This window comes from Orcinus orca, chromosome 8 (genome assembly GCF_937001465.1).
Source record: "Orcinus orca chromosome 8, mOrcOrc1.1, whole genome shotgun sequence".
In the NCBI taxonomy this organism is placed as follows: domain Eukaryota; kingdom Metazoa; phylum Chordata; class Mammalia; order Artiodactyla; family Delphinidae; genus Orcinus; species Orcinus orca.
The window spans coordinates 15,887,629-15,909,946 of record NC_064566.1 but is presented as its reverse complement, the minus strand read 5'-3'; the positions used below and the strand labels follow the sequence as shown (position 1 = coordinate 15,909,946).

The 22,318-nt window shown below is 47.4% G+C and overlaps 2 protein-coding genes across 8 annotated transcripts in view; both read left to right on the top strand.

The window, feature by feature from the left end:
- The first annotated feature begins 102 nt into the window (after positions 1–102).
- On the top strand, positions 103–22,166 carry LOC101287443 (probable inactive 1-aminocyclopropane-1-carboxylate synthase-like protein 2). The gene is given in 17 exon segments (XM_033408533.2): positions 103–790; positions 7,274–7,830; positions 9,240–9,299; positions 9,751–9,821; positions 10,213–10,282; positions 10,507–10,573; positions 11,561–11,658; positions 11,914–11,991; positions 12,329–12,429; positions 13,496–13,585; positions 14,328–14,373; positions 14,473–14,614; positions 15,942–16,084; positions 16,171–16,263; positions 16,266–16,326; positions 21,677–21,803; positions 21,938–22,166. Coding segments are annotated over 17 exon segments (2,055 nt in total). The 5' UTR covers positions 103–768.
- ACCS (1-aminocyclopropane-1-carboxylate synthase homolog (inactive)) overlaps positions 21,527–22,318 on the top strand; it is a 34,800-nt gene continuing 34,008 nt past the window's right edge. For 5 of the 7 annotated variants that reach the window (XM_049714207.1, XM_049714211.1, XM_049714206.1 and 2 more), the window contains exon 1: positions 21,832–22,204. In XM_049714207.1, coding sequence (XP_049570164.1) covers positions 22,190–22,204 — 15 coding nt within the window. In that variant the 5' untranslated portion in view covers positions 21,832–22,189. Of the gene's footprint in view, positions 21,804–21,831; positions 22,205–22,318 lie in introns of those variants that run through there. The other 2 variants (XM_049714209.1, XM_049714208.1) reach the window with 2 other exon arrangements.

Sequence of the window (22,318 nt, the reverse complement as noted above, 5' to 3'; positions counted from 1 at the left end):
TAAGTCAGATGGAGAAAGACAAATACTGTATGATTTCACTCATAGGCGGAATATAAAAATAAATAAATAAATAAATGAACAAACCAAACTAAACAAACACAGAGAACAGAGTAATGGTTATTAGAGGGGAAGGGTGGAGGTGGGGTATGAGTAAAGGGGATCAACTGTGTGATGACAGATGGAAACTACACTTTTGGTGGTGAGCACACTGTAGTGTGTGCAGACGTTGAAATATAACGTTGTACCCATGAAACATATAATGTTATAAACCGTTGTTACCTCAGGTAAAAGTAAAGCAATAAATTAAAGAAATTTTTTAAAAAGAAAGGCCATTTTAGGTAATTGAGAGCAGCTGGGGGAGATGCCCTTGGAAAGGGCAAGGTGGATCTTGTCGCCCTTGAAATCATCTGCGCTTAAAAGCAGAGCACGCAGGCCCAAAGCAGTAAGCAAGCCTAGTGGGAGGAGGAGATGGTGGAGGGGTCTCTGGGCCCCAAAGATTAAGAACAATTTCATCAGACATAAGGATTTTATTTGTTTTTGGTTTTTTGCAGGACGCGAGCCTCTCACTGTTGTGGCCTCTCCCGTTTCGGAGCACAGGCTCCAGACGTGCAGGCTCAGCGGCCATGGCTCACGGGCCCAGCCGCTCCGCGGCATGTGGGATCTTCGCGGACCGGGGCACAAACCCGCGTCCCCTGCATCGGCAGGCAGACTCTCAACCACTGCGCCACCAGGGAAGCCCAGACGTAAGGATTTTAGACCAGAGAAGAAATGAGTAAAAACAGGGACGGAGGTAAATGCAGGGTGGCTCGTTCGGGAGCCGCGGCTGTGGAGTGAGAGGGGGCTTTAGGCCAAACATTGCCGGGCTTTACCTGGGCCCCTGGACTGCCAGTGGGGTGGGGCAACGATGGACTTAGGGGGCTTCTGGATCCCTGAAAGTGAAAGCCAAGCTTTGAGGGGATATGCACCCTTCCAGCAAAAGCCTCAGGGAGGGATAGTTAAGAGGGCAGTGGGGCCTGGGGTTCAAGCCTCCCTTTCCCGTCCTATTTGTGTGAGCTTGTGTGATTCACCTCCTGCTTTTGAGCCTCTGTTTTCTCATCTGTAAAGTGAGGCTAATGGTGGTACCCTCCTCATAGAGTCACTCTGAGGATTAAATCACGCGGGGCATACAAAGCATCCAGACCAGAGCCCGGCTCAAGGCAGCACCCAGTGAGTGTAAGTTGTTGTTGATAATGTTGCGGTTGCAGAGGGACTGTGACCCCCAAAATAGCTTACACTGTTCGTACTCATTCTGGGTATGTAGGGGGGCTGCATTAAATTCAACAGACTATTATTATGTCCTCATTCACCCCATCTGAAAGTTGGGGATAACACGTCTAGGATTAAAGGAAAATGAAGCTGCCTGTGGTTGGGGGTTCCAGGCAGTGCTAGGCTCACTCATGAGGTGAGTGCCCCCGGTTGAAAGTGCTGGTCTAGTGTTCACTACCGAAGTCTGGTCAGCATATATAGGCAACATGGGTGTAGCTGCATCCCCATAAAACTGTATTTACCAAGAGATGAATTGGGGCCCTAGCCTATAACTGTACTCAATTCTCTTGTAGAACGTCTGTTAATTCTTTTGCGTCTTCCAGGTAGACAGTAGGAATCTGTAGATAGCAATCATCCAGATTCCCTATTTTTAACTCTAATTTCTTTCCTTGCTTAATACTTCTGGCCGAGACCTCTGGTACAATGTTAGATATTTCACAGTGATCACGGGCAGCCTTAGCTCTTGTTCATGAATTCAAACCCTTCAGTTTCTAGATTGAGTAGGAGGCTGGCTTTTTGGCTGAGAGATGTCTTAGTTAAAGAGGTAGCCATTCATGGCATCAAGTTGTCTAACTCAAGAATGGGTATCTAATTCTGTCAGATGTCTCCATAGCATCTATAGATCAAGTGACTTTTATCCCCTTAGGATCTATTAATGAAGAGTTACTATAAATCATAGAATTGAGCTGCCCTTCCATTCTCAGTATGACCCCACGTGGTTATTGTGTTATGCTGATGGATTCTGCTTGTTAGGTGCTATTTGTCTTCTAAGTATTAATAACCTAATCATAGGTGAGATTTGTCCATAGTTCTTCATATAAACATCATCAAATCTACATATCACTGTTTATTTGATTATGAAATGTGGATGATTTTCCTTTCTTCTAGAACAGTTTAATAGCACTGGAACAATATTCTTCTCTAAGTACATGGTAGAATTTCCTTATGAGACCCTCTGGGCCAGATACTTTTTAAGGGAGCTAGCTCTTTGATAACTTCTATGGAAACTGATTTGTTTAGATTTTATTTCTTATCTGGAATTAGGAATAATAAGCTATAATACATTTTAAACTGAATTATCCATTTCTTCCGGAGTTAGGCATATCCATTAGAATAGTTCAAAATACTCTTTAGTTCATCTTATTTCCATGCCCGTGCTTTCTCCTATTTTTCTTGACTAAGTTAGCTTCTGCTTGCATTCTCTCTCTCTCTCTCAAGAACTGTCTTTTCATTTTTTTCTACTGTAAATTAATTATGCAAATATCCCTCTGTATACTTGGGGCCTGTTCCCATACTGGTCTTTACACTTGAAGGGCTAGCATTGGAAATGAACTCATTTAGCTATTTATAGTCTAATAGAGCCTTAAATTAGCTACAGCTGCATTTTAAAAACCTACTTAAATATAGTAAAATTCATAAGTGTACACTTTGAGCTTTGGCAAATGGCTATAGCCGTGTAACCATCACCCTATCAAGATATAGGTCATGTCATCTCCCCAGAAAGTTCCCTGCACCCCATTACAGTCAGTTTCCCAACCTCCTGTCCAGGGAGCCACTGTTCTGATTTCTATCACTACCGATTACTTTTGCCTGTTCTGTGAGTAGAACTGTACCGTATGTACCTTGTCTGCTCTCTATCACTCAGTTGGTTTTAGCTTTTAAAGGCAAACCTACTTGCTCTGATTAGTAGTGTCCTCTGCAGTAAATCCAGCCCCTCTAGGGGGAGAAATTGGTACTACCTATTGAAATGTTCATCTTGTGATGGCTGCAAGATTCTAGGTTGGGAGTTATTACCTTTCAGTATATTGAAAATAGCATTTCACTATCTTCAGGTGTCTGCTGTTGCTAACACCAGCTTTTGGTCTATTATTCCTTTTAAGATAACTTTTTCTTTTTTTGCTTGGCTGCTTTCAAAGTGTTTGTCTTGTTTTTTTGTAGCTTCACCATGATGTCTTTTTTTTTTTTGTAGCTTCACCGTGATATATATATATATATAGGTATAGATTTATTTATCCTAATTTGCACTTGTTGGGCTTCTTGAAGCCATGCTTTGGTGTCTGGTTATTTGGCACTGATAAAACATCTTATTCAAATTGCTTCTCTTCTGCCCCATTTTCTCTTCCTTTGGGACTCCAAGCGAATGTGTATATGTGTATGTATATTTTAGATTTTATATCTTTTGTCTTTCTTTTGTGTCTTTATGCCACACTCTAGAAAGTTTCTTCAGCCTCTTTTTCAAGGTCACTAATTTTCTCTTTAGTTGTATCTAATATGCCATTAAACCCTTCCACTGAGGTTTAAAATTTTTGATCATTGTATTTTAACAACAGGAGATCTAGAATCTCCCGTTTTCTTTAAATCTGTCATTTAAGTAACTTCTAATTTTTGTCAACTTTCAGGCTTGGGTTTTGTCTCCTTGAACAGAAAAGCAATTATTTTACAATCTACTCCTAGTACCTCAAGTCCAGTTGGTCTTTGTTGTCTGTGCTGGTTTTAGCTCATGCTGTTTATTCATGTGTCTGGATTTTCTGTGTGCTCGACGCTGTATTTGAAGAATTATCCTTTTTGAGAAATCTAAAATCTAAAGTATACTGCTTCCAGAGTATTTGTTTGCTTCTGCCCAGGGACTTTGAGTCACCAACAGTACAGGATGACAATATTGTTGGATGAAGTTAATCCAACGTCAAAACTCGAGACTTCTGGGGCATCATGTGATGTGAAGTCAGGCTGTAGTCTGTGTAGGTGCTGGTTTTCTGCCAGTTCACTGTTTTTCTAGGAGTTCTGGGCTAAAGTCAGAGGGCTTAGGTTTAAATCCTGGTTCTACTATGGGACACTAGAAGTTCCTTGTCTTCACTGAGCTCCAATTTTACCTCCAACTGAGGTAAGTACCTTCTCATCTTACATGAGTAACTGATACCCAGGGGAGATAATTCTTCCAACATCCTACAGTTGTTGAGTTGCAACTACAGAATAGAATCTGGGCTTCTCTAGGCTGCTTTTACCTGAGTTTTCAGTTTTGCAACTTGTAGTTAGGCATCTGTATCCCCAAACACCTTACTTCCCATGCACATAAAGAAGACTCGACAATCTTTATCATAATTACTACATTGAAAAGGAAGAATCTTAATTAGGTTAGAGTACTGAGACTCCAGGGGAGGCTGGTGCATGGCAAGGGGAAGGAAGGCCAAAGGGCAAGATAGAGCTAGAAGGGCTTGTAGGGCACTAAAAAAAGAGACAGAAGTATCCTGGTATAAATGGTATACCCAGGTACTGGCATCCCAAATGAACAGGAGACAAGCTTGTTCCTAGTTCACTTCCCATGTTCTTTCCCCTTTCCCAGTTTCTACTGTTTAAGATCTTTCAGCTCTTATCAGAGGGCACCAGCTGGGCTGGTTCTGAGATGCTGCTTCTATAGAAGGGCCCTGAGTGTGGTTTGGGAGGTAGATGGTTTAAGGATGAGAAATACTGGAACCAAGGATGTAGCCAAAAAGACTTAGCCAGACAACTTAGGGCTGAGATTTAAGGACATTATGGCCTTTGTGGAACAACATCATTACAATAGACTTTTCCTGTGGAAAAGACAAGTTTTGGCAGAGGTCCATCTTCTAGGTTTTCCCCCTGGCCTTGCAACATACTCAGTTCCTTATCAGAAAAAATATTTACCAGGAAAATACACTTTTTGCAGTTCCTTGCCTTGGCCCCACTTTCTGCTCCATAAGCCCGCCTGGAGAGGTTCTCATTCTACCTTCTTTAAACAGCCTCCCTCCTCCAATGGCTTGTTGGGCCACCTGGCCTCCAGCTTCCCTGCCCCATCCTGATCCCTGTTTCCTGTGAACCTGGAGTCCCTGGCTGAGGGCTGGGTGGATGGGACAGAGTAGTGGGACCTTGGTAACAGCAAGGACTTCCAGGATAAGAAGTCCAAGAGACTCCCTAATCCAGCTTGACCTGGAATAACTTAAATCCTGGGCCCATGTGCTGCTCTATGGAGCTGTCACATCTTTGATTTTATTATGAAGGTAAAACAGAACAAACACAGTCCATATGTGACATCCCAGGCCTGGGAGAAAGCAGAAGTGCCCTGGTGACAGCTTCTTGCCCATAGAAGGGAGGTCATCTCCACCATCTTGGCCCTTCCCACAGGCACTGATCAAGACCAATAAGGATGATGGGTACCACCTTTTGGAAGGCAAAAACAAAGGAACCTACTCATCTCCAGAGTTGAGAGCCCCGTTGAAATTACCCTCTTACTTCTAGGGGATGGAGCTTGGGCCAGAGCAAAGCTTTTGCTTGTGAAACAAAGGGTGAGTCTGGGAATAAGAGCTTATATTTGTTCAATTTCTTTCTAAGTATGTTTCTAAAAGTGGTAAGTAAAGTTCTTTGTATCACTGTTGATGAAATGTTGACATCCTAAGTCAAGACTTGGTACCCCTTTGTCCTATGGCTTCATCTGGCTGTTGCTCTGTCTTCCATAGCTTAAAGTCTTCAGTCATGGTTCATCTCTTTACTGACTCAGCCACATCCTTGTGGTTGTGCCTCTCCCACTAGTTACCTATGTGCCAGGCACTGTGCTAAGGATGTGATGACGAAGTCTGACCTGGGCAGATACTGAACAAGTAACAAAATTAAGCGTCATCGCATAGAAGTATAGGTTGCGATGGGAACATCACAGGCAGACCAAGGATGGTTTGGAGAGGTTGGGCGGAGTGTCTAGTACTTTAAAATGCCGGTGCCACAAACCGGTAAAAGAAGTAACAAGGTTTGTATATGTGGGGGGAATGTAAGGGATGTAACATAGAAAAAGAACTTAGAAGATGGCATTTGGTGGGAGATGTGTAAGTCTAGATTCTTAGAAAAAGAGGTCTCAGTGACTGGGGATATGAGGATTGTCTTATAATGAATTAGAGGCAGCTGTCAGCCTCAAATTTTCTTACCTCCTGGCTTCTTAATATCTGATTTTTTTTTTTTTTTTTACTCTTTGAGGCTTTATAAAGGTGTTTCTCAAGTCTTATCCAGCATTTTGACTTCTTTTCAGACAGAAGGTTGTTCTGAATAGTTAGAGGTTCGGAAAGTATAGTCCTAGGAATTTCGTTAGAACTGCAAATTCTTAGGCCCCACCCCAGACCTCCTGAAACAAAGTACAGTGATGAGCACTAGCCATTTGTGTCCTCACAAACCTTCTAAGTGATTCTGGTGGACTTTAAAGTTCGAGAACCATGTATCTCGACCATGGTTACTGGTGATGGAAGTCCAAGGCAGCTGTCACCGTGAGCAGGTTGAAGGCATTTACAGGAAGTAACACAAAGTAGGAGTTTTGAACATCTGGTACGGCCAACTTGGGGAAAATGGCAAAAAGAAGGGCTGATGTTCTAGAACAAGAGCTGGCAAATGTTTTCTGTAACAGGCCAGATAGTAAATATATTAGTCCTTGTGAGCCATGTGGTCTGTGTCACAACTATTCAACTCTGCCGTTAAAGTACAAAAGCAGCTATAGATAATATATAAACAAGCAAACACAGCTGTGTTCCAATAAAACTTTATTTACAAAAACAAATGGAAGGCTAGTTTGGCCCTTGGGCAGTAGTTTACTTACCCCTATTCCAGCAGAATGACTTATTCAGCGTTTTGGTTTGGTGTTTTCGTTTTTAGCAGCAGAATCCCTTTTCTTACTTAGAACTCTACAGAGCAGGAATTGCTCTGGTTGAAGAATCCACAGCCTACCTGTTCAGTTTCCCCTTTTTCTCTAAGTGGGCCCTAAGGCTCTTCCCCAGAACATATGTTAATGACATTTATGTACAGCGCTCCAGTATCTGGGCTTGGGGCCACTTAGGCATTGCCCTTGAATGAGCAGGTAACTCTTCCTGAATTCATCTGGGCCTACAACCAAGGTGTGGAGGTAGGAGGAACTAGCGACCAGCCTGAGATCAGGCCCAGACCTTTGCTGCAGCGCATGGACTCTCTTTCTCTGCAGGTTCCAGCCAGCCTGCTGAGGCCAATAGGAATACCCAGAGTATGAGTGGCCCATCAGACATGCCCTCCATGCCCTATGGCCAGATGAGGGACCAGGCCCTCGGAAACCGTAGCATCCACACCCAGCTGATGGAGATGGTGCTGTCCTTGCGGCAGACCGTGGAGGATAACATCACGCAGCTGATGACCAGGCACCAGCAGCAGGACCTGGCGCTGGAGAAGCAGAGGCACAATCAGGCCGTCAGGGACCAGGAGGCCTTCCTGGGTCACTTAATGTTCCAGATGCTCCACTACCTGCAGTCTGGGGCCAAAGATGACCGGAGCTTCCAACCACCTGATGCTTCCATGGACTCTAGTGTCGATGTCGGAGGTGGGCAGCAGGCCCAATCATCCAGGCAGATTTGCCAGACGTTTTACCAACGGAGTGATTTTGAAGATACACTTATCAGCTATGACCTGTCCAACCGTGGGATTGACATCTCTGCCTTATACCACTCCAGCTTCCAGGACTACAACACCTACCAAGGAAACAAATACCACAAGGACGAGAACACCCTGGTGAGGATGGGGGGACATACTCTAGGGGCCCCATCACTAGGATTTACTGAGTCCCGTGTCACGTACTGTGCACGCTCACTGACTCTTCCAGCCCCATGAAGTAGGCACTATTTTCTTCTATAGGTAAGGGGATAGGCACGGAAGTAAGGTGATGTGGCCAAGAAAGTTGACAAGCTGGGTCTGGTTTCCCCTCCTGTCCCAGCTCTTACCCACTATGAGTCACTCTGGTCACTGTGGTAAGTGAACCTACCCTCATGGAACTCAGTCTGGTGATGGATATCGTCGGCCATTGGGGAAATGAATGTGAATAATGTTTGCAAGAGCGCTAAGGGGATGCCTGCTTTGGGTGGTCAGGGAGGATGTTTTAAAGGTTGAATAAGCCAGCCATGTGGTGGGAGTCGGGGTGGGGGTCCTCCAGGCAAGAGGAACAGCATGTGTGAAAGCTTTAAGGTGGGAAGGGCTTGGAGTGATTGGACAAGGAGACCCATGTGGCTTGAGAAGGGACAGTGAGCGCTGTGACAGAGGTATGGCTGGGATCAGGCCATTGTGAGATGTTAGGATGTTATCCTAATGGTGGTGGGAGCAGGAAGAGGCTCCCAGCAAGGGAGGTTCACAGCAGCTCTCCAGCCAGAGGGCGGAGGACCACACGAGCCACACCTTTCCTTCTGTTCCCATCTAAGTGACGTGTGGCTGGTGGCCGTCTGCTTTTCTGGGGACCAAGAGAGTCAGGTATCCCCACTGGCCTCTGAGGGGTCCTACCTCTTCCAGTAACTTGAAGGGTCCATCCATGGAAGTGGAAATAGCAGAGATGGATACACGCAGGGCCTGTGCTGGCTAAGGATCCAGGCTCTGGGGCCAGTCAGGTGGAATTCTGCCCATCACCAAGGTCACATGGCCAGTAGTTTATTCAACATTTCTGGGCTTCATGCTCTTTAAGTCGAGATCAGAATAGAGCTTTATTCTCAGGAGTTGTGAGAATGAAGGCAATTCACAGGAAGCACTTAGTCTAGTGTCTAGAACATAGGCGCTCAATGAATGATAGCTGGTACATGATAGATACAACTATTATTATCTATTGGGCTGGCCAAAAAGTTCATCTGGTTTTAAGTAAAAATAAAGAACATCTTTCATTTTCACCAAGAACTTTATTGAACAACATATTCATTAACCAAACAAACTTTTTGGCCAACCCAATAAATGGCTCGAAAGAGGGAAACTTGCAAGCTGTGAGATCTTTAGGGTTTGTAGAATTTTATCTAATATTAAAGTTGTCAAACATGGATTGCATTGCCTCATGGAGCAGGGAGACCCCCATCTGGGCTCGTCCAGCATAAGTACTTGTGACCTGGTTAAAGGCGTCCATGTAGGGCAGGGCAAGAGGACTGACCTTAGATTCCTTCCATCTCCAGGGCTACATCAACCTTGGTACCAGTGAGAAGAAGATCTGTATTGATCTGCTGGCTGAAAGGGTAAGCCATGTTCCAGCGTGTGCTGGGACCCACCTTCAGGCCCAGGCCCCCTAGAATGTTCTTTGGCATGTTGTAGATACAGGAATAAGACTTAGAAGTTTGGGGAAGGGAGTGGGGAAATAGCTTCTAGAATAGCGCATCCAACCTCCTGGTTGGGCTGTGTTGGGAGGTGTTCTCTGGATGGATATATGATGGGTAAGCTGCTAAGGGAGCCTCCGGATCAAATGTAGGGTTGGGGAAGTTGTCAGACACTTCCCAGTGGATAGCTATTTGTATAATCTTTGACAAGAAGATTGAAGCCTCCGTTCACCAGGGAACATGAAGCATATATGCCCATTTCCTTCTGGGAGGCCCTGTGTTGCAGGGCAAACACCCATATGCGTCCTAGGAGCAGGCTGAAACTTCTTGGGCATCCCTGGTCTGGCTGGGCTCATGCTCTATTTGTCACCAGTTGACTCGGACTGACATGCTGTACATTGATGAAGACCTACTGCAGTATCCTGATTGGAGAATGCAACCATTGTAAGTAGCCCCTTACAGAGCTGGGGTCTTCTGGTCCACAGGCACCTGTCCTCATCCAGGGAAGGACTCAAGGTGCCAGATTCTCTGCTGGGTGCCTACCTATTTTGGGGGACAATGACTTCTAGAAAATGCCTAGCCCAGAATATCATAGGAGGCAGGCTGGTATCATAGAGATAGCACTGCCCTATAATTCAAAAGGCCCAAGTTCTTGTCCAAACTCTTACAGTTAATATCTGTGTCGCCTGGGGAGTTGAGAGCCTCAGTCCCCTGCTAACCCTGTAAGGACCCTGAGGTTGGATGCTTTGCTCTTTCAAAAAGACCCAAGTCTAGACTATGGGGAAAGCCCACAGGCAGGCCTGGGAAACACAGGTCTCTCTGGGTCTGTCCACAGCCTGCGGAAAGAAGTAGCCCAGTTCCTGACCTCCGACTGTAAGGCACCTGCCCACCTTGACCCAGAAAATGAGTCTCTTTCCAGCCTTCCTGCCACCCTGGGGGAAGACCATATTCTTGGGGGCCTCTCTGCCTTTCCAGCACAGCCCCTCAGAGCCGAGGCAGAGTGAAGGCCAATGGGTCCTAGCTGAGGAGACTCCTCATGTCTGTCCTCCCAGGCGGAGAGAGACGGGGGAACTATCCCTCTTACGTGAGGATTGGTTTTCGACTTCTGCCTTCTGTGTATCTTCTTCAGGTGGTTGTTCTAAACGGCTGCTCCTCTGTCTTCTCCGCACTAGCCATGGTTCTGTGTGACCCAGGTGGTAAGTCAGTGGGCTCTGCGTTCCCTTAGGGAAATAGCAGCATGTGGCCATGAGTGCATGGGCACTGGGCCTTGGGGGAGAAGAGCAGCCTGACTGAAGGCCTTTCCCCTAAAGAACTGGGGTGCTTCCTGCACTGGTTAGAACGTCTTCCTACTATTTGTGCTGGGGTGAGGGATTTGGGTTCCCATTTATTATGGACATGTGACAGTCCTCAAGGAGGTCTGCCCCAGGGATGGTGACAACGGGAGCCAACTCATTACAGTATTAGCTGGACTTTTGGTCTCAGCTCCAATCCAGACAGCCCTAGTAAAGTAGACAATATAGATGCTCTATCTCCTCAAAAAACAAACAAAAACACCAAAATCAAAAACTGAGTTCTGGACCAAATAAAGCTTGAGAGATTTGTTCTCAGTCTCCTTCTTAACGATGCCTCCTAACAATCTGAAATAAGAATCTCAGATTTCTTGATGAACCTACTGTATGGGAGACTCATTACCAAGACGACCATTTCACCTGAAGGGGTGGGTCCTTAATTAGCCCATCAATGAGGCCGAATGGACAGGAAGAAAAGAACACATGAGATCACCAGGGTCACATGACCTGAGCCATGTAGAGAGATGAGAGCGCTCCCTGTGCGTGGACCTCAGCCTCCAGTGTCGGTATGGAGCTGACAAGACTTGCTGATGACCCGTGTTCTACCTGCTAGCAAGCCTGGCTTGAGTCCCGGGATTCCAAGTCACTTATAGCAGTATTCTTCCCTTTCTCCTCTAGTGTACCTGCAAAGAAGAGACTTGAGTGTTGTTTCCCCAAATAATGTTTAGAAGAGTGGATTACTTTTATAGAGGCTGTGCCCCAAATCATTCATCCCTAAGTAGGAGGGATTACCCAACTAACCTTCTCTGAGTGTAGCGTTGCTGCTGGTCTGAGGGTCCTGGCATGTTCTGACTGGGAGACCCTGGACTAACAGCTCTGTCTCTCTGCTTCCAGAGGCCTTTCTGGTCCCCACCCCCTCCTATGGTGGCTTTATCTTTAGTACTCACCTGTATGCGAAAGTTGAACTGGTTCCTGTCCACCTGGAGAGCCAGGTCAGTGTGGGGCCCCTTCCCCTGCTCAGCCCACCCAGGCAATGGAATGATCTTGGGGCATTTCCAAAGTGTAGGGGCTTCTTGCTTTTCTCCTACATAAGTTATGGGAGAAGGATGGAGAAATCGGGCAAAGAGGGTATGTGGGACTAGTGCCCTGGGTATGAAGGTAAAGGATTGTTCACGGTTTATAGGAGTGAGGAATCAAGGCTTGGAAGCTTCCAAACAGGTGGTTCTCAGGCCGTGTTTGTCTTCCAGGTCACTGAGGCGAGCGCCTATCCATTCCAGCTCACCGTGGACAAGCTGGAGCAAGCCCTGCTCGGGGCTAAGATTGAGGTCAGGAGAGAACAAGGTCTTCAGGGTGGGCACTGCCACCCCGGAAAGGGACTGAGTATGGACACTCTGGTATAACTTGTTCACCGAGACGCTGTGGGCACCTTCTTCAAAAGAGATAGTATCCCAGGGCACGTCACCCGAGGAGCCCTGGCTGTGGCGGCCCCCAGAGCTCCTTCCTGATCCCCTCTGTGGGCAAAAATATGACAGTTGCTCCTCCGAGAGCCCACTGAGGTCTTGATTAGGTGCTCGATACTCGGTGCCCTAACCTGATCTTTGGCTGGACTTGATGTCGATGTGAAGGACTTGTGTTCACTTGGTTACGTTTGGTTCTTTTTAGGGGAAAAAGGTCAGAGGCCTTGTGCTAATTAACCATCAGAATCCTCTGGGAGACATCTACTCCCGAGACTCAGTGATGGAATATCTGGAATTTGCCAAGAAGTATGAGTTCTACCCCCTTGAGACTAGATGAAGTCCGTAAGAAGGGTTCCAATCGCTCATAGTCAAGGAGTCAGAACCAGAAATAATATACCCTAAATATTCTTACTGCGTGGTATACTTTGTGAAGTTACGGACAACTAACTGCAATTGAAATGAAGGAAAATGCACCCACCTGCTCACTACTTCAAACTGTGCCATTTCCTTTCTAGCCTTTGTCCATGTGCACATACCTACATAGCAGTCATCATATAGTTCTGTTGCTTTTCCACCTCTTGTAGCATAAGCACTTTCTTCCCGCATCCATTTCCCAAACTACTTGGCTTGAGGTGCCGAGGAAGACAGCCTCTCAGACCCTGTGGGGTGAAGATGAGTCCCTGTAGAACTTTCATGTCTCATTTCTAAGAGCATGTTAACATGTTATCTCTGAAGTCTGGAAATAGCCCTCTTAGGGTAGATAATCTTCTTCTATCTAGAAGAAACCCTTATTCAAACTTCATAACGTATCCAGACCAATTAATGGCAGAGCAAGGGAGAAGAGGAAGAATGCTGGGGGAGGTCTACATTCCAGCTCTAACATCTGCTAGCCGAGGGAATTAACTTTCTGTCTCAGAAACTTAGTTTCTTTCTGTGAAATAGAGCTAACAGTACTGCTTCAAAGGGCTGTTGGGAGAATAAAGGAGATGAAGCACATGAGCACTTAGCCTGCTTTATAAACCTATTTGATTCAGATCTTGGGTGGCAGCTCCTGACTGTACCAGAAGAGACCTTTCTGGGATGCCCAGTCCCTTCCCACTAGTCTCTGCTTGATGGTTGAAGCGTGAGGTCGAATGTTCTCATGCATGTCTTTTGGGTTCTCTTCCTTCCTAGTATCCCCAAGTCAGGGTGAAAGGTCCTCTCTGGTGAAGGAGAGACCCTCTTCTAAGTTGCCACACCTCCTGGAAGGGTTGGAGGGGCTGCTGGGGCAGTAGGAGTGTCTGATCTGTGTCTAGAGAGGACCGTCAAACGAAGCAAGCTAACAATTGGGGAGAACCTGGATATCGTCCTCCCTCTTTCACCCAGCCTACAGGTACAACCTACATGTGATTATAGATGAGATTTACATGCTGTCTGTGTTTGATGAAGCCATCCCATTCCATAGTGTTCTGAGCCTGGAGAGGTAGGTTGGTCTTGGCTGGAATTGGGAATGAGAACCATGAAGTTCCTACTTTGCAGGGTGAGTCCACGGGCCATCAACTTAATTGGCTGCATGCCAGGAACTGAGCTCAGAGCCACTGGGAGTGTGAAAGTGAGCAAAGCGTCATCTTTCCTCCCAAGTGTCTTCTCCAAACGCCATTTTGTACATGAGATGAGGGAAAGGTAGCATATGCATTGTCAAAAGTCAAGTTGAAGCCCTCCAGAAGGTCAGGGTAGGAACTTCTTGAGAAGTAGGGCACAGGGAAAGAACAGAAATAGAGCAGAACTTTCTGGAGGGTAGTATTCGGCCCTAGGATAGGATGCGGCAGGCAAAGCAAGAGAAGAGCGTGCCTGGAGGAAGGAAGAGCTTCGCCAAATGCGGGGCAGTAAGAAATAGGTGAACACATTTTAGAAATGGGGGGTGGCCCACTTGTGTAGGAGCCAACTGAAGGTGGCTTTGGACCAGCTGTGGGAAGACCCCGAGCCAGGCTGCGGGCCCTGGACTTCATTCAGTGGGCACTTGAGAGCTGTCCCATCTGGTTCCACGAGGATACCTTTTGTTGACTTCCTGGCTTAACTGGGGCAGCTGTTTCTTGACTGTGGGTCCCATAAGCCCTTCTGTCTAGGAAGGCCCTCAAGGCCACTTTCACCTTCCCTTCATAGACCCCAAGTCTTCATCCTTCAAATATTTCTCCATAATCTTGACTGTACTCTCTCTTCTCCAGTTTTCCTGACCCCAACAAGACCCATGTGATCTGGGGCACCAGTGAAGTGAGTCCCTGCTGCCTGTCCTTGGGTAGGGAAGGAAGTCGATCCAGGAGCAGAAGGCAGACGAACTGGGTATTTCCTTCCCTACTTCTCTTCCTCTAGGGTTTCGGCATCTCTGGCTTCCGCTTTGGCACTCTGTACACCTGCAACAGGGAGGTGGCCTCTGCCGTTAGCTCCTTTGGCTACCTCCACAGCATCTCTGGCGTCACCCAGTACAAGCTGTGTCAGCTGCTCCAGGACAGAGGTACTGAGCCCTGTTCAGGGCCAGACCTCGTGGCCACGGGGAATTCCTGGGTCTGCTTGGGCCTCTGACATGCCTTCAGTACAGTGAGACCCTGTTCACTGTCTTGGGTTTAACAGTGGCAGGACAGGAAGTTTACAGGAGGGCAGGCTGTAGCTCAGATGATGCAGCCGGGTGTAGACAGAAGATGGAGGTGCTGGTCTAAAACACTGGCCATCTGGTAGCTCGTGCTCTGCTTGGAAAGGGGATCATCAACTGTACTCTAGGACTTAAAGGTGGGAACTTCAGAAATGAGTCTTTATGTGAAGGTCAATTTTCCCTCCCCCAAAGCTGGCTTGCTTCAGGCAAAGATTACAAAGGGACACCCTGATTCCTCGAATATGATTTAACTTCATCTTCCAGTGTGGCCAAAGGAGAGCTGCCATTTGGGCAAGTTGGTGTGGCTACATCTATGGCACCTGAATTCACCTTCCCCTTGGATCTTAAGTGAATGCTGGCTTCAGAGGGAATTTCCCCCCTTTTATGCCATGGTATAAGGGCTCCTTTTTAAAATTCCCTGTAATACAGCAGATGCCAGGCCCGAGGATTTAAATTAAAAGCGGAGATATAATGAAACAAACTAATGTAATCAGATGATCTGGTTTAGAAAACAATTTGCTTTCAGCTTGGGGTGGAGAAAGGGGTAGGTAGGAGAAATCCAGCTGGATGCCACCCTGCATGGTGCCAGGCCCTCTAATAGTTTGGTAGAAACCAGATTCCCAGCTCCTTGAACGCTGGTTCTCAGTCTTGGACGCACATGGGAATTACCTGGGAAGTTTAAGTACTGATGTGTAGGCTGTATCCGTGAAGATTTTGATTTAGATGTCTGGAGATATAACCCGGGCCATCAGGCCTTTTAAAAGCTTCCCAAGTGGTTCTAAAGTGCTGCCAATGCTGAGGATAGTTGGGCTAAGATCACCCCCAAGCACGATGATGAGGTTCTTCAACGTCCATTTGTTAGGGTCTAAGGCAGGAAGTAAGGGAGCTATGAGTACCTGCTACTTGCCCAGTTGACAACAGAAGCATCAACCCCGTTTAGGGGACACCTCAACTTCTTGCCTCAAGGGTGTAAACTCAAACAGAACTTTCCTACACAATTATTGAGAAGCCCAATGTCTCCACCTACCTGGTGGAAATGGGTGTGTTGGGTATAAGTCAGCTCGAATATAATACAGTCAGGCTTGGATAGAATCGGCAGGCATGGAGCCCAGGTAGGGAGCATTTTGTCAGGAAGCCTCTGGCAGATCTTAGCCCTGAGATGTGTGACAGCCCTCTTCCTCCACCCATCCAGAATGGGTTGACAATGTGTACCTGCCCATTTATTGCTTCCGGCTGCAGGAGGCTCACAGGTACGTTACTGACAAACTGAAGGTATTGAAAGTCCCTTTTCTCAATCGTGGCTCTGGCCTCTATGTCTGGATCAACTTAAAACAGGTGAGTTCTGGGAATGAAGACAGGTGTTAAAGGGCAGATCTGCCTGATGGCTTTTGAGCTCATCTTTGTCCCTCTGTCCTCCCCAGTACCTGGACCCATGCACATTTGAGGAAGAGCTGCTCCTCCATTGCTGCTTCCTGGACAACAAGCTGATTTTGTCCCGTGGCAAGACCTTCGTGGTCTAAACCAGCCTGGCTGGTTCCGCCTCATCTTTGCAGCTAGGCCCCTCCTGCTAAGAAGCGGTGAGTGGGGCTGACCTCCCAATCCTGGCATCCTTCAAAGATGCTCCAGCCACTCCTGTATGACGCAATAGCAGAGTCGTCCTTTTTTTGCCTTTAGCAGCCTATAGCTCCAGCCCTTCTAGGCCCTCTGTTTCCACTTTCATATCTTTAAGCTCCTTTGTAAACAGGAACTGACAGGCACTTGAGGTATATTATACCTTTTGGGTGTTTGGTCTGTGTCTGCCATTGAGCAGGTCATTGGGACTGTAAGCTCTCAAGAAATGGAGCTGTGCCCATGTGGGACTTGCTGGCTCCTAGGTGAGATAGACAGGGAGATGACCTAGAAGTCCCTGTATGCTATACTGTGGAGTTTAGATTCTCCTCTGAAGGTTATGGAAACATGACATTCATTTTATCTATTGTATCTCAACACATGCAGGTCACTGTTCTACCTGCTGGGAACATAGCAATGAATAAGAGAACATTTATGTTACACAAATATCTTTCGGGCTAATGTGGAAAATAGACTGAGTGAAGGGCCACTAGAGGCAGAGAGAAAATGATGAGGCCAAGGCCATCAGCTAGGTGACAAGATTTGATCTGAGTCATGAAGGTAACTGGCAGGCAGGGGCTGTGATGATGAAGCCAAAAAGAGCCATGGGGGATGCGGCAGGTCGACTTGGAAATCTATCCCAAAGAGGGGAAGGCTCAAGTTCAGCATCCCTGAACGAGAGGCTCTGTGGTGGCCTACTAGGACCTGGCTATATCTGGGGCCTACATGAAATCCACTAAGTATTGTTCTCTGTCCCCATTTGGACCCTCTAGCCATTCAGCGGTTCCATCAGGTGCTAGTGGAGCAGGGGCAAGATTGGGGAGTGAAGCAACTGGAGGATGCAAAGAAGGAGGAAGTGTCTACCTCCCAGCCAGCGGCTCCAGCCAGTCTCACTCTCAGGAAGTCCTGACGTCAGCCTCGGATCTGGAAGGCTGGTACACTGACCTGGAGCTGTGACCAAACAGACAGTGGGCTCCTCTAGGCATGAGCTCGTTTGACCCCACCATCAGCCCCCCTAAGCTGAGCATCTGTCATTTCTGGAAGCTTTACATCTTTTTAGTCTTCTAGCCATTGTGTGTGTGCAAGATGCCTTTATGGCGATTCCGGTGGGAAAGCCTAGAGAGGAATAAAGGGAGGTCTCTGGGTCCCTATTTACATGGGTTTACTTTTATATTTGATATCTAATAACTTCCATATTCTTGTAAATTCCAGGCCTGTTTTGTTTCTTATTCACGTGCTTCATATCACCTTTTGAGAGCTAGGTGATTTTTAAATTTTTGATTACACTTAATTTAAATTTAATTAAAAATTAAATTTAGGACTTCCTTGGTGGGGCAGTGGTTAAGAATCCGCCTGCCAATGCAGGGGACACGGGTTCAAGCCCTGGTCTGGGAAGATCTCACATGCCGCGGAGCAACTAAGCCCGTGTACCACAACTACTGAGCCTGCGCTCTAGAGCCCGGGAGCCACAACTACTGAGCCCATGTGCCACAACTACTGAAGCCCGCATACCTAGAGCCCATGCTCTGCAACAAGAGAAGCCACCACACTGAGAAGCCCGCGCACCGCAACGAAGACCCAACGCAGCCAAAAATAAATAAATAAATAATTTATTTTTAAAAATTAAATTTAGTTTTTAAATTCTAAAGCAGGTTATATGTGAAGAACACTTCTGGGGCAGATCAGAAAGGAAGGGAAACCGTGATGCCTAATTGGTGGAGCATTTTCTAGGTGTTGGGTGCAACGTCCCACAAGATCCTTTCACAGTCACGACCACCTTATACACGAGTGGCTCAGTGGCAGGATGGGGGCATAACTCCAAGTATGAGTTCTTTCCATTCTTGCCTTTCCGAACGGCTTTTAAAGTGAATCTCTGGTGATAAGCCTGAGGCCTTCCATTTTCACCTCTAGTGTTTCCAGCTGTTCAAATCATACCTCCTGTGCATTTCTCTGCAAAGCCTTTGTACATCTGAGCTTTAGTCTGAGCACCAATGCTGTGAAATGGGCAGAGTGGGGACTACCACCATTTTATAGATGATGGAAGAGCTGTTAGCACCCACCAATGGCTTTGGTCCGTCACTTGGGTTTGGGACCATTCTTACTCTCTTGGGTAGGTTTGCAGCCTGATTCTTCAAGATGTTTTACACCAGAGAAGTTTTTTTAGAAATCGACTTGACTAGCAGACACAGAAAGGGAATTCATTGGATGCATGAGGGAGCTCATGGGACCAGAAGAGAGGGGGAAGATAGGAACCAGAGATGCTCTTGGCATCTCTGCTACGGGAGCTCATAGCCAGTCTCATCAGGGCGCTGTCCTGGGAGGAAGATATGATGCCTTCCATGGAAGCGATAGGCCATTGCTGTCTTCTCTTCCACTCAAGATTCAAATGGTTGACTGGGAAGAATTTAATTTTTTCCTATCCAGGAACACAGAATATCCCTCCATTTATTTAGGTCTTTAATTTCTCTCAGCAAGGTCTTTGTAGCTTTCAGTGTACAGGTCTTAGGCACATCTTATAAATGTATCACTATATTATGCCTTTCATGTTATTTTCAATGTATAGATTATTAATTTCATTTTTAGTTGTTTGTTGCTAGTATATTGAGACAATTGATTTTATATCTATCAAGAACTTTGAAGGCTCTGAGGTTTTACCTTACTTGCAAAATAACAGGTTTCATGGATGCTGGCGGAAGGCATGAGAATCTTGGGTCAGAGACAAAGGACAACTTATTAACTCACAGCAATAGCAGTAATCAGTATTGGCTTTTGGTTCCCCAAATCCTGATTCCTATAGGGCAAAGTGAAGGGGACCAAGGGATGCCTGTACATGCAATGGGGTGTGTTGCAGGAGAGGATAACCCAAGCTTAAGGAACCTAATTCTTTTGTAATGAGCAGTAAACCTGCCTGAACTTTGGCCCCGAGGGAGAAATTATCTTTATTATACTTAGTAGTAAACAAACCTACCCTTTGCTCTGGAGGCAGACACTATCACTACCATCCAAGGTTGGTCACTGTACATATATGTGCACATATACACACATGTATGCACGTACATGTATGCACGTACATATATGCATGTACTTGCACATATATATAATCCTATACAGCCCAGAACAAAGGCAGTCAGTGTCTCTGCTTGCAAGACAGGCAGAAGCATGAGAGACCCGGGAAGAACCATCTCCTGACAGTATCTTGAGACCTTGCTAAATGCATTTCTTAGTCCTAGTCGTTTTGGAGGGGGATCTCAGTGAATTTTCAATGTACACCATCATGTTGCCTGCGAATAAAGATGATTTTCCTTCTTTCTTTTCAATATTTATGTCTCTCATTTTTCTGTTCTAATTGCATGGCCTAGAACCTCAAATATAATATTGAATAAAAGAAGTAAGAGGATATTCTTGCCTTGTTCTCAATCTTAGCAGGACTGAGTTCTGTCTCTCATTCTTAAGTACTGGACGTATTTTTCATACTGCCTTTACCAGATAGAAGAATTTCCTTCAATTCCTAGTTTGCTGAGAGATTTACCATGAATGAGGGTTCAATTTTTGTCAGTTTTTTTTTTTTTTTTTTTTGCGGTACGTGGGCCTCTCACTGCTGTGGCCTCTCCCGTTGCGGAGCACAGGCTCCGGACGCACAGGCTCAGCGGCCACGGCTCACAGGCCCAGCCGCTCCGCGGCATGTGGGATCTTCCCGGACCGGGGCACGAACCCGTGTACCCTGCATCGGCAGGCGGACTCCCAACCACTGTGCCACCAGGGAAGCCGAAACACCATATTCTTAATCTTACCATTTTATCCAGTCTGATGATCTTTTAACTGGTCTTTGGTCATTAATTTAATGTAATCATGGATATGGTTGTACTTAAGTCAATTATCTTGCTATTTGTCTTCTCTTTGTGCCCTATGCTCTTTGTTCATTCTTTCCTTCCCGCATGCCTTTTGAATTAATCAGGCATTATTTGGTATCCCATTTATTCTTAATTATACCTTTTGACTTTTTTTTAAAAAGTGTTTGCTCTAGAGATTACAATATATATCCATTGCCCTCAGTGAGAAGTTCACAGTCCTTAACAGGGTTTATTAAGATTCATGACCTGATCCCCGATCGTATCTCCAACCTTTCTCCTGAACCCTGCAAGCTCCGGGGGTCGGTATTAGGCTTGTTGCAGTTCATTAATGTTCCACACGGACTCTAACCTTCAAGGCTCTGTCAAAGGCTTTCTTCTGCTTCCAACACCCCACACTCCAGCTAGCTAACTAGGACTTGAGCATCACTTCCTAAGTGTTTAGGGTGAATGAATGTGTGTGTAAGGCTTCCTGTATGGGGCCAATACATGTGTGTGTGTGTCAGGGAAGGGGGCAGTGGTGTTAAATCTCCCTGCCGCATGCTTCCCAGGCACCCAGTAATCTTTCTTATTAGTTAGCACATTTGTATGTCTGCCTTCCCAGTGAACCATGCAGGCCCGCTGTTTGTTTTGCCATCACCGTATCCCAGCACTTTGCAGAGATCTTGCACGACACAGGCATTCAATAAGACTACTTACCTGAATTAAACAGAATGATATGACTTAAATGGAGAGAACTGGCTTATTTTACATAGAGGAACAAAAAGTCTTGAGAGCTGCTCAAGGTCACAATGTTACTGGCAAGGCCAAAGCGAAGACAAGAAGTGGAGTGATCCGGAGACAGCCAGGTCTTCCCAGCCAGATCTGTACTGATGGATCCTGCTCATTGCTTTTCATGGAGAAAAGGAAACTTTTCCTATTCAAAGGCTCGGCGCGGGCGTGGGACCTTAGTGGTCTAACTCATTGCCAAAGTCCCGGAATGTGCAGAGTCCCAGGCAGAGTTCACCAGATGTTCTGTAGAACGAAAAGAGGAGAAATTACAAACTCAGGTCAAAAGCTTTCATAGGGGAAGGATGTTTTCAGGATGCCCTTAATCGGAATTAATGTAAGTCCGGAAAGCCTTTTCCATGGGCCGCAACCAGGCATACATTTGTCCAGTAACCTCGGTGACTCTGCCTGTAAATGGGGACACTAAGGCCGGGAGGCAGAGGGAGGGGCCCCCGTGTGCCAGGGGTGGGGAGACCGGGGCGGGAAGGCCGCCAGGGCGCTGAGGCCGCAGAGAGCGGAGGTGGCAGTGGGCGGCCCGTCCCTTCCAGGCGGAGCTCTGGCCCTGGGCCCCCTCCCCTTCCGCGGCTTCCCCTCCCCGCCCCACGGTGCTGCAGCGTGTGCGCTCCCTGCGCGCAGGCCACACCCGGGAGTCCTGCGGCCTCGGGCGTGAGTTGACGAACTGTGCCCGGAACCTTCTGGGAAGCCCGACCCGGCGCGGACGGTCCCGAGTGCGAGTGCCTGGGCCCGGGTGCCCTGCGCACAGCGGCGGAGAGCGAGTCCGGGCGACTGCGCGTGCCTGAGTGCCGGCGGCGGCTCCTCCAGCTCCGCAAGTAGGTGCAATCCACGCTTTGCAGAACAGGGGGCCCGCGGGGTCTCCCTTGCCCGGGCTCGAGGCCTCGCTGCAGAAGTCCCGGCCCTTCCGTCTCGAAGCCCTCGGCCAGACTTAGACTTCCTCCTCCCGGAGGCCGGGAGCCGGCGCCCGCGAGGCGCCCGCCGCTCTGCAGGGGTCTTGCGCTCTGCCTTCCGCCCTGTCCGCCCTCTCGTGGATCTCCGAGGCCCGGCCGCGCGGGTTTCGGGCTCTGGACTCGCCGCCGCCCCGCTGGACGCCCCGAGCCCGCCCTTCGCTCCCGCACGGCGCGCGCGGAGCCGGGGCCCGGCCGGCCCCCACCTCCACCCCGCCTCAGCCCCTCTGACCTGCCGAGGGCCCAGGCATAGGATGAGGGGGGGCGAGGTGAGGCTGGGGAGAGCCCAGTCAGTTGGAGGAGACCCCAGAAAAGACTTAGTGGAGCACAATTTAACCGAGGAGCCCCCTGGGTTTCTGGGCCGCTGGTTGGTCCCCCATCAT